The 14,910-nt window shown below is 51.9% G+C and overlaps 1 protein-coding gene across 1 annotated transcript; it reads right to left on the reverse strand.

The window, feature by feature from the left end:
• Nucleotides 1-1,173: 1,173 nt before the first annotated feature.
• On the reverse strand, nt 1,174-7,412 carry CFAP410 (cilia and flagella associated protein 410). Its single transcript, XM_082487188.1, has 7 exons — nt 7,323-7,412; nt 7,150-7,168; nt 6,401-6,447; nt 5,366-5,595; nt 4,568-4,739; nt 3,804-3,897; nt 1,174-2,197 (listed from the first exon to the last, which is right to left on the reverse strand). Exons 1-7 carry the CDS (start codon nt 7,397-7,399, stop codon nt 2,072-2,074), a joined length of 765 nt encoding a protein of 254 aa, XP_082343314.1. The 5' UTR covers nt 7,400-7,412; the 3' UTR covers nt 1,174-2,071.
• Between the last annotated feature and the right edge of the window lie 7,498 nt (nt 7,413-14,910).

A 14,910-nucleotide genomic window follows, 5' to 3' on the forward strand; every position in this document is an offset into this window, starting at 1 on the left:
GGCATGAGCCAAAGGGACCAGCCTTCCCCCCCCACCCCAGATGCTGTGGGGTCACCCTGCAAGGAGTGGTCAGGAGCATCCAGGGCAGCTGGCCTGGCAGCGGGAGCACCGGCCAAGTATGACAAGCGCGGCACGTAGGCAGTGAGCTCTGCTCAGGGACGGTCCTGCCATCGAGGATTAACAGCCCAATTTCTCCAGCAAAAGGAGGAACTGTGCCAGAGCAGCCTTGGGCCGCAGCGATTGCTCCATTAGTTGCCCTCACCACAAACCTCATCACAAAAAAAGAAGCCCCAATGACCAACGATGACGCTTGCTTTGATCACTCTCCTCCTAGCAAAGCTGGGTGGGGGCTGGCACACCCAAACTGCAGCTCCCCTGTTCCCCGACACGGACAGGCGTGACTTCTGCCACCAGGCAGACTGTCAAGGCAGCATGGGAGAGGACTTGACCTCAGCACAAGGGCAAGACGCACACAAGATGACGGGTAAGTCTCTCGGGCTCTGGCTGTCAAGGGAAGTCTGGTATATTATCTTATAAATCACACTGGCTATTTAAATGCAGCTGGGGTTAACGAAGAAAGCAAGAATGAGGTCATTTGAGGAGTTAAAGGCACCAGCAAACTTCACCCAAGTGAGGAGGGTCAAACAAACAGGCTTGTGGCCGCTGGGCTGTTACCATCCCCGAGGAGCGTGCCTTCCCGGCAGCACGACCTGGCACGCAGGGGCTCAGACACCTGTATGAACAGGGAGAGTGGGGACACAGAAAAGCCACGCTGGCGTCCGCACCTGAGCAGCTTGTGTCCTATGTCTTGGGGGACACCGTCCTGCCTAGGCAGGCTTTGCACTTCCGCACAAGCAAGCAAGCTTTGCTCACTGTTTCTTTTGCTTTCCGCGCTCGGTGCGGACTTGTGGCTGCGAGAAGGTTCCCAATGAGCACAGTGCCTTTGAAAAGCAACCCCTGCAGCGGCTTGGAGCAGTATCAACCAGCACCAGAGGCGGGTGAGCCATGTCACCAGTCCAGTGAAGCGGGAGGGCGCGGGGGCCCCCCAGCCCTCCTCCTGCTCCACGGGGCTGACAATGCAAGCCGTGAACCAGACGTAATGGAGCAATGCCCAGAGTCAGTTGTTCTCACTATGTTTGCTGAACCCCAGCCACTACTTACACATCCTAGAGGGATAATTGGTTTTATTTGGTATGTCACAACGGTTTAGTTTGTATTTAACAGCTCTACAAAATCTTAGTAAATGCAGCTTTTTCAGTTAAAGAGAAACGCCACCCCTGATGCCTCTGCAAACCGGACAGTTAACGCTTAACTTGTTTTCTCCTAACGGCAAAATGCACAGGGGCTTTTCACTCTGACGTTGTTTCCTTAAGCTGCTCTAATGCCTGCAGGGACATGTGGGGGTGAGAGTACAGCCAAGCATTCAGGAGCTGGGCGAGAGTCATTTCTGTTTCACCTAGGCTGCACCAAGCTTTCCTTTGGGCCGCCTGACTGCCAAGTCAGATGCTGCGTGCACTAACGAGGACCAGAAGAAGTCAGGAGTTGAAGATAAATTAAGAATTTGACATTGACCTTCCCAATCTGCACCAGACAGTTCTTGGCGATCGTTTCAGGCAGTGTCTCCCCGACAGACTCCACAAAAACAAATCTTTGTGGTAGAAACTATGCCTGCTACACACAAAGAGAGGCTGGCCGAGGGTGAGCCTGACAGGGAGCCGCCGACAAGCAGTGACCTTTCTCGCTGTCAGCAGGCTTTGCCATCCCCCTTCGATCGTACAGCACAGCAGCAGCTCTCGCCGCAGCCCGGCTTTGCTCCCAGCAAACAGCCCCAGCGACATGAGATATGAGTGTTAACGGAGCCTGCTACGCAAGCAGGAAAGCTCCCAAGAGCCGGCTTGGGGTGCTGCCAGCCCCAGCGCGATGTGCACAGCCGGGGGCGACGTCAGAAGCACCCCATCCCAGCCCCTCCGCAAGGGAAGCGCAGCGAGAAACGCCGAGGCTTTGGCTGCAGCCAGGCACGTGTGGGAAGAATGGCGCTGCGGGTCTGGGGCCGGCTGGTGCTGCAGGGAGGTCACTCCTCCTGCACCTCCTTCTTCTGAAAGGCCTGCAGCCTCCTCCCCACCGTCTGCTGGACGATCTCCAGACCCTCCGCGTCCAGTTCCTTCATGAGAAGCAGGATGGCATTCAGGACATTGTTCTGTCGAGAGGAGACAGACGCTGCTTTATACAAGTGTGTTAACGCTAGCCCGGAAAAGGACACTTGATTTTCAAAGAGCTGCTCTTTCTAGGAACTCCACCACCACCACCACCACCACCACCATCGCTGCCAGCAGTTTACAACAGCCACCTACAGCTCCAGGGACAGACCAACCAAGCCCTCGGGGCAAACATGGGCAGAGACTGTGTGTGACAAGGCTAACTGGAATGCAGGACAAACCCGTCCACCCAGTCCCGCACAGACTGCCCACATGCCTCCAGCTCCTGTAAGGAAATCCTTGGCAGAATAAAGAGCAGCCGCCCTCTCTCTCCAGCGTGACCACTGTGTGTAGGATGGGAAAGGACAGGAACTCTCTCATCTGAGGAATACGAAGAGCTGGTGGAGTTGCAAAAGCACAAGCTGAAAGGAACCCCTGAAGGTCCCCAGCCCAACCTCCCACTGACACAGGACTACTACTGCCAACACCAGACCATGGCTCTGCCAAACCATGTCTTGAAAAACTCCAGGGAGAGATTCCACAGCCTCTCTAAATAACTGTCCTTCTAGGGAAAATCTTTTTCCTACTGTCCAACCTGAACTTCCCCTTGATTAATATTGTCTTTTCCCAAAGGCCAGAGCCTGCAGTACTACTTGTGGTGCTGCAAAGTGATACACTCAAGTATGTTTAAAACATGAACAAGAGATCGCAAGCAACTAAAATCAGAATCAGGCAGAACATGGTGTAGATCTCACCCTGTGGATTGAAGTGGTGACCCTGAGCCCAGGAGACACCAATTCCCAGCTGAACAGCCAATGAGGTTCACCCGAGGCAACACCATGAAGGGGTCTGAGGAACCACCTAAGCTTTCAATCCAGCTTACTCCTGTTCGCCAGACCAACAGTCTGCCAGCTGCCTTTCAGCCGCTGCCCAACTGCCACGTGTTCTTAGCACAATCCCAGCGAAGGGACAACCCCACATGAGCTCACGTGCAGACAGATCAAGAGGACAAACTCCATCAGGCTTTCTTTATGTTGCACAATGTCTTAAAGATGGAATAGAATGGGATAGAATAGTAATTTCTGTTGGAAGAGACCTATACTGATCATCTGGTCTAACTGCCTGACCACTTCAGCATTGACCAGAAGTTAAAGCATGGTGTTAACAGCATTGTCCAAATGCCTCTTTTTAAGGCACTGACAAGCTTTAGGCATCGACCACCTCTCTGGGAAGTTTGTTCCAGTGTCTGACCACCCTCTTGGTAAAAAAATGCTTCCTCATGTCTTGTCTAAACCTGCCCTGGCACAGCTTTGAACCATTCCCACATGTCCTATCACTGGACCCCAGGGAGAAGAGCTCAGCACCTCCCTCTCTGCGTCCCCTCCTCAGGAAGCTATAGAGAGCAATGAGGTGGCCCCTCAGCCTCCTTTTCTCCAAGCTAGACAAACCCAAAGTCCTCAGCCGCTCCTCACAGGACATGCCTTCCAGCCCTTCACCAGCTTTGTTGCCCTCCTCTGGACACATTCGAGGACCTTCACATCCTTCTTGAATGGTGGGGCCCTGAGCTGCACACGATGAAAAACAATTTGGTCTTTAAAAAATACTCACTCTCTTCTTTCGGTTGCAGTCTGTCTCTCGAGGTGAAAAGGAGGAAAATTTATCCCTGGGAACAGGCTTCATACCAAGCTCCTCTCGAATTTTGCTAAAGAAGGGGAGGAAGAGCAAACGTTATTATGACCAGCTGGCAGAACCTTCCTCTGCCAAGCCAATCCTTTCTAATCGTGGCCAACCACACAAGAAGTATCTAGCTGAAGGACTCAAGGCACATCTCTTCACACACCATCAGTGCATACCGACCACAACACCCCAAGTAAAACTCCCACATGTTAGCAAGGGCCACACAGCTATAAAATGTAAATGAGCACGCTGCTACAAGGTGTCCGCTCGCAGCCCCACCTGGGAGGACGGATTCCCATGCCTGATCCTAGCTGGGCCTGCAGAGTGACCCTGTAACACTGCACTTGACCAACACATGCCACAGCGCTGACAAGTACCAAAGTGCGTCACAGAAGCAGAGCTAAGCAGGAACAGACTGGAGCTCAGGCTTCAGAGAGGATACATCTCTGTCCGCACATGCAGCCGACACGCTTGAGAGTAAGTACCCACCTACAGAAGAGCCTGTTTTGCAGATACAGAACCAGACCCACAAGTGCTATTAAACCAGCACAGCTCCACCATAGTTAACTGGAATAACGGGAATTTGAACCAACTGCAGTCTGGCCCAGGGAATATCGGGGTTGGTTGGCAGGGTCCTCTCATGCTACATGTGAGTTCAGCCCAGAAGCCCTAACAGCTCACAAGCAAGCCCTCACTTTGTCTCCTCCAGACTGAAGTTCAGTAGTTCACTCTCGGTCTCCGTCGTGGATTCAGCAGCGCTGGATTCAGTGGACTCAGGGCAGCCGTTCTCCACGCTCCTCCTGGCTGGTGGGGCCGTGATCTCCTCACCATCAACCAGGGCCTGGGACAGTTCTTCCTCTGTCACAGCTGCAAAAGCCAAAACAAAACCCTGCTGCATGAACTCCAGCAGCCCAGAAAGACAGCATCTGTAACGGGGCACCTGCTTGCAGATCTATACCCCAGGGGTTTGGTCCAAAAATTGTCCTTCGTACTGGCCTTTTGCTTCCCTCCTCCTCCTGCAGCAAAAGCCACGCAGAACACCAGCAGCTGTCACCAGTCTCTCAACGTGGGAAACATAACAGGGAGGGATGCAAACATGCCTTGCCATTTCTTGTCTCTAGAGAAGGCTCCAAAAGCCACCAAATTACTGCTACCAGGCGGAAAAGCTTCTTTTTTTTTTTTTTTTAACAACAACAGGTCAAATTACAGAATCTTTCTTTTGCCACAGCAAAGGAGAGAGCTCTAAAAAAACACTAATTAGTGGTACTGTCTCTGCTGTAATGAGGCGCTCTCAGCTAGTGTTAACTCTGGCACTGCAGGGAAGGGAGGAAACAGCTTAGAAGTGGATCTTGCAGAAGGGACGCTCAACCTCTAACAGATCCTGACTCAAGGAAAAGTCAAAGGACGCCTTAACAAGAGGAACCAACACGTCACTGGTTTCCAGTTCAGCCTGCCCACAGCTCGGGGCTGTTCGTTTACCGGCAAACACCTACCTTGGTTATCAAGCTTCTGCAGGCTGGGTAGGTTACGCAGCACCGTCATTCGGTAGCGGTGGGGGTCCGACCCACAACAGGGATTTTCAGATAGCCACAGGACCCTCAGCCGGGGTAGGTTTTTGAGGTAGAAGAGCTCATTTAGGCTTGCAATGTTATTCTTCCTCAGATAGAGTTCACTCAGATTCTGGCACTGATTCAGAGGCTCAAGGTCTGAGATGCCGTTCACGCTGCAGAGAGATGGTAGGATCAGAGACCAGCGAGCCCATCCCTCCCTCGCTGTACTGTTCCGGGGAGAGCAGAGCAGCCCCTGCAGCACAGAGGCTTTCCAGCCCCCTTTCCTGCAACAGCTTCCCTGAGGAGCCTCACCCCGGCACAGCAAGGGGCATTCAGGGGCCTATGGTTTGCACAGAGTAAAAATATAGCATTTCATCTTTCGGAACAGAAGAAAACAATTAAAAAGCAGGCTCTCCTCTCTGCTGAAGATGACAAACAGCCTTTGCTTCCCCCAAACACCCATCACACTTGCACCCTTCTCTGTAGCAGTTCTTCAGACTCACTGAGAGAGAACCCATATAAGATTTCCAAGCTAAAAAGCTCAAATTTGCAGACAGCATTGGCTCCATGGGGTCCCCAGGACAGGTGAAGGATGGGTGTGTTTGGGGGAGGCTTACGGAAATGAAAAGCTCTGCAGGATCCAAGAAGCATTTCAACAAGCATTCTGCAAACTGGTCCCACGCAGAGGCCCAGGAGATCCCATGTAAACTACAGAATAGGACTTAGGGAGCAACAATCCCTAGAGGTTTTAACACTTCTCGAAACAGGGATTATTTTCTCGAGTAGCAATGGTGCAGAGGAGCTAGCAGAAGAATAATCATTTCTGCAACTCTGCCTCTTGAGAAATCAGGCAAGAGCAGCCAGGCAGCTCAGACACACAACCACAGAAAGATGGTAAGAAAGCAAGGGCAAAGCCACAACCCCCACAAGAAAGGCGATTTCCCTTGCCCTCTCCACGGCCGCCAGCCTGACAGTCACCTGAACGTGATCACCTCGATGTTGGGCAAATCCCGGCATATCGATATCTAGGCAGGAAGAGACAGAAACAGCAAGTTGGCACTCCCAGAAAAAAAAAAAAGAAAAAAAGGCAATTTAAATCACAAACAAGCAAGATAAAGCAAGAACCACAACTGAGGTTTGCTTCAGTTTAACCCAAGCTTAACACCACTGGGGAGATGCGCTGCTACAGCCAGTGCGGAGTCAGCAGCTCCTCCGCCCTCTCCGCCCTGGAGACACCAGCCAGCATCACGTCGCTCTTCTGCTCCAGCAGCTGCACCGTCTCTGCGCTGGCTTCCAGCTTCCAGCTTCCAGCCACCACACAAGAGAAAGGATCCCTCTCACCTCTCCAAATGACAGCACCTCAATCCAAATCCCAGAGAGACAGGGTGGGATGTAGGGTCCCACTCTCCAGGGAGGGCCTTTTCCAGGTGCCCTCTGGAAATAACACCAAACCACCCCCCCACCCCACCCCACCCTTTTTTTTTTTTTCCTTTTTAATACGAGATGCTAATCAATCCTGAAAAGCTGACTGGCACCAGGCCATCTCCTCCCTCAGCACCTCGCCACCATCCCTCCTCAATGGCTCTGCCTGCTGGCCCCTGGCTTGAGGCTTCCCCTCCGGAGGGCTGGGAGAGGAGAAGGGGGGGGGAGGACTCGACGATGGCGACGGCGGGACCCCTCCTCGCCGTCGTCCTGGCGGGTCGGCAGCGGGCTGTGCCCGTACTTACATCCGTCAGGTGGCTGCCCCTGCGGGAGAAGAGCGGGGGGGTGTCACCGGGGAGCGGGACCGGGCCGGTCTCCTTAGCCCCGGCCTACCCGTCCCCTCAGCCCGGGCCTACCCGTCCCCTCAGGCCCAGCGCCCCCTTCCCGCCTCCCGCCCGGCCCCGGGTCTTTCCCCCACCAGCAGTTGAGGCGGCGGACGCCATCGAGCGCGGCGGCCTTGGCCCGAGCCAGCACGGCGGCCCGAGTCAGTCTCATGGCCGGGCCGGGCCAAGGCCGAGCCGGGCCGCGGCGCCGCCGCCGCCGCCGCCGCCGCCGTCGCCAGGGGCGGGCCCGGCCGCCCGTGTAGGCTCCTCCCGGCCGGGGCGGGCCGGGCTCGGGCAACCGGGAAAGCGGAGCCGGCCTTCCCCCCCGCCGCCCTCCCGCCGGGGGAGGGCAGAGGGAGACCCGGGGGGGGGAGGCCGGGTGGCTGCTGCCGGTCCTCGGCTCTGGTAGCCCGGAAAGCGGCCCATATCCCGGGCTGCATCCCCAGCAGCGTGGCCAGCAGGGCGAGGGAGGGGATTCTGCCCCTCTGCTGTGCTCTGGGGACACCCCCCTGCAGTGCTGCCTCCAGCTCGGGGGGTCCCAATAGCAGGAGGACATGGACTTGTTGAAGTGGGTTCAGAGGAAGCCCCGGAGATGCTGAAAGGGCTGGAGCACCTCTGCTGGGAGGACAGGCTGAGAGAGTTGGGGGTGTTCAGCCCGGAGAAGAGAAGGCTCCGGGGAGACCTTAGAGCCCCTTCCAGTATATAGGTAGCACTGGGAACCCCAAGGGCAGCCCTCCTCCATCTCGTTTTGGGGTAAAATAGCAGTGATGGTGCCTCAATTGGTGTCTTCAGGGGCTCGACACGCAGCATCGGTCGTTGAACTGGAATGAAATGGCTTGGAGAAGCGGTGTGGTTAGCAAAGGCTTACAGTCCAAAATAAGGGGTTAATGCGGAGTTTCCTGATGTTTTTCTGCATGTTGCTGCCTTATTCAGCAACAGAAACAACTGCTGGATGGGGGCTGGCAGTTATTTAGTTGTTTATGCTGGTGTTTTTTTGGTAAGCAAAGGGCCAAGAGATGCATTTATTTGGATCGAAGGCCATGTGCTTTTCAGGAAAAATGTGGGATAAGCGGGTTAGGTGGATCATCCCTCTGCATTTTCTTCTTTCCTGTCGGCACTGGGCTGCCCGTCACAGCCATGGACTGGTTGCCGGGAACTCGGGCTGGGAGGCCAGCGCGCAGGTGTTGGGCTGAGGTTTTCAGAGTTGGATATACAATCACTTGGAGGCAGCTGAAGCGATTTTTGGAGTTCTTGACTTTTCTGCGTGCAGCTGTTCGCAGGCCAGCTGGCGTGAGGTGGCTGCTGAGACACAGGATTTGGGCGCTTGGGCCATGTGTCGGCGAAGGCATCTGCAGGATCCGAATTCTCGGCATCGCGGGAGGAACAGCAACGTACACGGCTGTGCTGTGCTTTCGTTCTCCAAATCCCAGGCTGCTTTTACTTCTAGTGGAATATAGAAACACCCGAGCACACTTTCGACTGCCCGGCTGCACAATCCCAGCCCCGCTCATCACAGAATGATCAGGATTGGAAGGGACCTTCGGAGATCATCTAGTCCGACCCCCCATGCCAAAGCAGGGTCACTTACAGCAGGTTGGACAGGAACGTGTCCAGGCGGGTTTTGAAGATCTCCACAGAAGGAGACTCCACAGCCTCTCTGGGCAGCCTGTGCCAGTGTTCTGCCATCCTCAAAGGAAAGAAGTTTTTCCTCATGTTGACATGGAATTTCCCATGTTCCAGTTTGTGCCCATTGCCCCTTGTCCTGTCGCTGGGCACCACTGAAAATAGTCTGGCCCCCTTCACTGTCAGCAGCAAAGCCTGTCCCTGAAACAGGCTAAGTAGATTACGGAATCTTCTCTAGGTGCCACAGAGAGGTTTTTGTGCTCATCTCGCTGACAAAAATACAGTTCAGTCAGTTTAAACATACACATCCTCCTCTGTCTCCTCTGACACCACTCTCCCACAACTGAAACATGCACAAAAGATTGTTTCATTTGGGTTATTTCAATAAAATAGATTTTAATCCCCAGTTTAGTATTGCAAGCAGTATCAACAGTAATCTCAGGCAAACCTCCTCCCCGGTCTTTTAGAAAGGAGAGAGCTTCAATAATGCATACAGAGTTGTAAAGTGCATTAAAGTAGCAGCCTGGAGAGAAGAACAAAAGAACCACTGAGGTCTGGGACCACATGGCCTCATAAGGCTGCGTAGGATCACCTACAATCCCTGGCATGTCCGCCTCCCGCTCGCAGCCCTGCAGTGTCACCGACCAGATCTTCCAAGGCTCCGGCGCAGAGATTGAATCTCCCCACCACGAACTCCCCGGGCTCTCAGCTTGTCTCATGCTCAGCCCTGACAAGGTCCAACTCGCCTATTAACTCCTGATGGCGGGTTGTGCTCGCTTCTCAGCTCCACGTCAGCAAGAGCGCAAAAAGCTCTTTGTACACTTGGGCTCATATCTAGAGTATCGTCAGTTCGGTCTGCACTACGTGGTAGCCACACGTTCTCTTTCTAGCTCTGTATCAGTGTTTTATACAATGAACCTATTATCACTTGTTTAATTGCTTTGTGGAGGGTCCAGGAAAGCCATTTCTTTCACATAATCCTTACATGTATTTTCTCATTTCAGAAAAGCTCTCACTTCTGATCAATAGCTTTTGCTGTGACCGGTGATTCATCCATGCAGCATCTCATGGCTTACCTGTGATGCCTACACCAGCTTCAGAAAGAAGTGTTTGAAGCCCTGAGCATCCTGGCTACTAAACTGAACCTTCCCTGGACGTGCTATGGGATCACTGTTGGTGTGTGAGTAATGGCAAAGGGGATTGGAAGGAGCTGGGGGCTGCCACTGATGATGATGACAAGAGGTGCTGCTGGTAGTAATCCCAAGCATCATCGTTGCTGCCAGGATCATGCTTGTCACCACCATCACCTATGGGGTGTCTGGCATCATGGTTATCAGTGGTTACTTCCTCCGTTGGCCACAGCGGTACTCACTGACATCCCCTTGCAGATGGCAGGGCCTGGACGGACACCCTCCTCTTGAGTCTTGGTTGTAGCCAGCCTCACTGCTGGCAAGCTGGGAGGGTGACCAGAGCCACCTCTCTTGGTGCTACCCCACTTGCAACGGTGGTATCTGCTGACAGCAGTTTAATGTAGTCCAGAAGCTGATCGCGACCGAGCAGCATCCTGGTTAGGAAGTGCTGTTAAATGGGGTAGAAGGAGCAGGGCAGATTTGGGGGCGGCATGCGGAGAACCTTTTATATCCTGGTGTCATCAGAGAGGTGGTCAGCACTCCTGGCGATGGGGTCTCCTCCCTTCCTGTGAGGTGTGTGACAGGGAAGGGCGAGCACAACTTCAGGGCAGCCACTGGGGTGTTTTGGGGAAAGTCCCACTTGTTTGAGAATGTCTCAGCAGTCGTCTCTGGGCAGCAAGTTGTTCCTGTAACTGCTCCAACATAACTTAGCGTCATGGCAAGCTTGACCACATTGTGGTTCAGAGGATGCTCTGCTCATGGCAGTCCAGCAGCTATTCTACTCACAAGACATTCCCTCTGTGCAAGCGTCACTACTCCAGGCTCAGCAGCACTGGATGGGATCACTGTTTAGATGTTGGCAGGAAATGCTGGGTTTGATTAAGAGCTAATAAAAAAAAGCTTGTCACCGTGGACACAGGCATGTCACCATAGACTTACGCAGGCTCCGTCAGAGGTTGCTCTTTTTGGGAAGCATTCCGTTCAACCCCTCTGAAGAGCCAGCCAAGAGGAACACCAGTGTTTACAAGACACTGCCAGAGCCGGTGGAGGAGATGAGTGCTCCCAGGGTGCTGTTTGTGCCAAGTTGACAGAGCAGCTTCTGCAGAAATTCTGGAAAAGAGCTTTGAACTTTCAGGAAAGCTCCTGCTATCTACGAGTGGGAGGAGCAGCAGAGATTTTCCCCTATGATCACCCCAGCACTAGCACTGTTTCACCGTAGAGCTGTATGGACAGCACAGCAAGCGCTCCTGAAGCCACCTGGGGACGTCGCATAGCTCCAGTGATCTGACCAGGATGAAGGGTTTCACCACAGCCAAGACCCATCTAACCTGACAAATACGAATTCTTAAGACAGCCGTCCACAGTAAAAGGAAATCAAACTGGGCCACTTCAATAAACAGTAGCTTAAAATTACTTCCCTGTCATGTTAAGCTAAAACATAGAAAGCATTAAATCAAGAACTTCCAATTTATTTATATAGCAAATTGCTATATTATTAAAAGCTAATCTCATCGGAGCAGCTTGCTGTCCTCGTAGCCAATTGGACAGAACAAGTATTCAATTTATTGTGTGGACTACAAAATTAAGAGCAAAGAGGCAAAGGCCACTAGATATGTGGAAGACTTCTTTTTTTCAGACTCCTCTTCCCTCCTGTGCAGGCACTCGGTTGGCATTTCTTTGTTTTATACGCTGTCATTATAGCAAGACAGAAATGGCACAGGAGCATCGCTGTGCTGTTGCAGTCCGGATTTTAGTGCTGTGCCGTGTTGGCAGAGGTAGTAACTGGTTACAGCCAAAAGAACAGAGCGTTATTCTCCGTTCCTTTTGTCAATAACACACATCGTATGAATACATTTACATGGGAATTGGGATCCTGCTGATTTGCATATAATCAAAGTAAAATATTGCACTTCTTTATGCAGAGCATGAGATTGACAGGAAGGAGCCTGAAGGGATCGGAGTGATATGTCCCTCCCTTATAAAGAGACAAAAAAAACATGCAAAAAGGGCAGAACATTAGACTCCAGATGGGTCAGAAATCTCCCTCTTGCCTTCCTCCTTTCTGAAGAAAAAAACCCACAGAATTAGCGAAACAGAGCAAAGGGAGACAAAACACAGCAGGAGCTGTATGGAACTGACTGCAATCAACTTGCTGCAAGGTGGGTGAATAAAATAACAGGTACTGGGGAAGAGGGAAAAGGAAAAAAAGCAGAGAAATCCTTCAAAAGGGGTTATTGATCATCGCAGATGCAGGTGGATTACAGCAGCAGCACTAGAGCCGCACATAATACTCTAGACTTTGAAGTCACAACCAAGTAGCAAATCTGGTAGGTTTTTAAATTATGTTTTAAAAAGGATCTGGAGAAGAGCACAAGGAGGTACGAGGAGGTAAAGGGAGTTTAACCAGCACTGTCCTCTCCACCTGGATCTGCCAAGGGAAAACATCCCTTGCAGCCCACTTGTTTTACCTCTCCATCCCGCTCCTTCCTCACATCCCCCGTTAGGAGGTCAGTGTCATGGAATAACAAAGATTAAATGAAGAACATTTTAGTGAAGATTACAGATTAAGAACAAGGAGTAAGTGAAAAGTCATGAGTAGAACACACCCCTTCGTGGCAAGAAGCTGCTGTAATAGCTCCCAGCACAGCACTTTCACCCTGTCCAGCAGCAGGAGTTACAGATAATCCCCCAAAGTGATCTCGAGCAGAGCAGAGTAGCTCATGCCTACACTGCTCAGGTCTCTGGAGCAGACTAGACTGCTCTTTCTGCTCCAAAATCATCTCCTGGGGTTAACCTTCCTGCTGTTCCCCAGCTGGGCAGGGTACTAAAGTCCATCCATAGGTCCCGCTGCTGCTGCAGTAAGGTGGACTCAGCGGTGTTTGGACCGCCGCTGTTTGCATAAAACGTCCCCATGCTAATAGAGATTGACCTTTTGGTGTTAATTTTTCAGGGTTTTGGTTTGTTTTTTTTTTTTTTCCCACAGATAATAGATCAAAGGAAAAAATGAAAAAAAAACCTCAAAGGTGGAAGTTCCTTAAATTCTTGATTTCAAGTGTATCTGAATATTTTTTAATAAATCCACCAGCATAGTTTCTTTTTGGGATTGATGGAATGAAATTCACTTGATATATTTGATATGTTTTTATCAGTATTTTTCTGTTCCTGATCAGCTGTGGTACCAAATTAGCGAATTACATGCTAGTGGAATTTGTACGTGCTGAGCGCAGTACAAAATGCAATAACTCTTGTAAAACCTGTCAAAAAATGAAAGGTTTTTATCTTGTGCTGTTTAAGGCTGCTGAGCAAGAACAGTGAACCGCTTATGATCAGCCTCAAATGACTAACAGATATCACATGCAACTGAAGGAAAAATTCACTCCCGTGAGTAATGCAAGATGAGGAAAAATGATTATTTTGACAAATAGATCTTTAGGATGTAAAAGGCAAATAGCGATGCTCACTCGGGGGTTGCTAATTCTTTGGCAGTTGCTTACTGAATTGCAGCCTGTGAAAAAATCTGCACTTCTGAAAGTTATGAAAAGATGTTTTTTTCAGCAGTGCACTCCGATTCCAACATGTCTGCAGCTGCAGAGCCAACCTGACAGCTCCCCCCTTCCCCTCCGCCTCCTCTTTGCCCCCGCACCGCCCTGCACGGCACACCAACACGCTCACTAGAGCACACAGAAACCACGTTAGGGAGCGAGCCAGCTCGAAAATAATCAGGGAACTGGCGTTAGACAGCTCTGCTGCCAAGGGTGACGGTCCAGTTTCTCGAGCTTTTCAGGGGCAGGGCGGGTGTGAGCTCCCACCACCATCACGCTGCACCCCTTCTTCCTGGCTGTGTTCTACCCAGAACTGTGCCAGACCAAGTACTTGTGCAACTCTTCGCTGGAAAGGGATCGGACAACCCATCCCTTCCCCTCCAGGGAAAAATAATATTTTTCCCTGAGCACCATCTCACCTTCCGGCTGAAACAGCAGATGGAAATGAGCACAGAGAGGGCAGTCACTGCTTGAACCAGCGTCATGCCAAAGCGCGCTCTGAAACCAGAGGGCACGACCTGAGCTGCTTGTAGGTTTTGAGGGATCTCTTCTGAGGAATGAGGTGCACCCAAAGATGATGTAGCATGTGCGAGATGGCTGCTTTAACTGCAGAAACGGTTTTTAGAAAATCTGACAGGCATATGGCTGTGGGGAACATGGTCAGGAGTCCCGTCAATGCATATTCCTGTCGTAGAAATGTAAGCGGGAAATGGCCCAAACAAACCAGAAAACATCTCTTAAATCCAATTGCTCCCCGCGCAAAGGGAAACGAAGGGCTGCGTCTCTGGGTGCCTCTGGGAGCAGCGAGATAATCTCCTTGGGATCATCTCACGCATCTGCGTCACCGTTGCAGAGGCCAAGAACAGTGGGCTCAGGTGTTCGCCGAAAGGTAGGTTTGCTCTGGTAGCTCTTGGCTGACCAAGTTTAAATGCGAATAGAAAGGATCAGAGTGCTCTCTGGTCGGCTGTCCCTTTCCCTTTGCGCCCCACTCTCCTGCTCAGAGCATTTTGGGGACCGTCAGGGTGCCGGCCGCCACTGGGAGCGGGGAGCTGCGAGATGCCCTCACCCCTAGCAAACTCCAGCCGATTTATCCCCGGTGGTGTCTCCTCGGTCCCGCTGGTGAAGGGGAAGAGCTCGAGGACAGTGAGCAGACCCTGTGGGCCGATGCCTGGTTCTGCAGCGGGTGTTGTGGGTAGAGATTTGGCTTTTACAAGTCACAGGGACCCCCTCTGAGGGTCGAGGAGTGCCTAACTTCCTAAATATAGACTAAAGGCTGGAAAACAAATAGCCAGGAAAATTTCTGCAACAAAAAGAGACTGCCTGTAGAGTTCAGGTGCTTTCAGTCAAAACTCTCTGCACACTTTTTGGGTGAATGTTATGGTTCTTAA

The sequence above is a fragment of the Vanellus vanellus genome, assembly GCF_965231255.1.
Source record: "Vanellus vanellus genome assembly, chromosome: 8".
NCBI lineage: Eukaryota > Metazoa > Chordata > Aves > Charadriiformes > Charadriidae > Vanellus > Vanellus vanellus.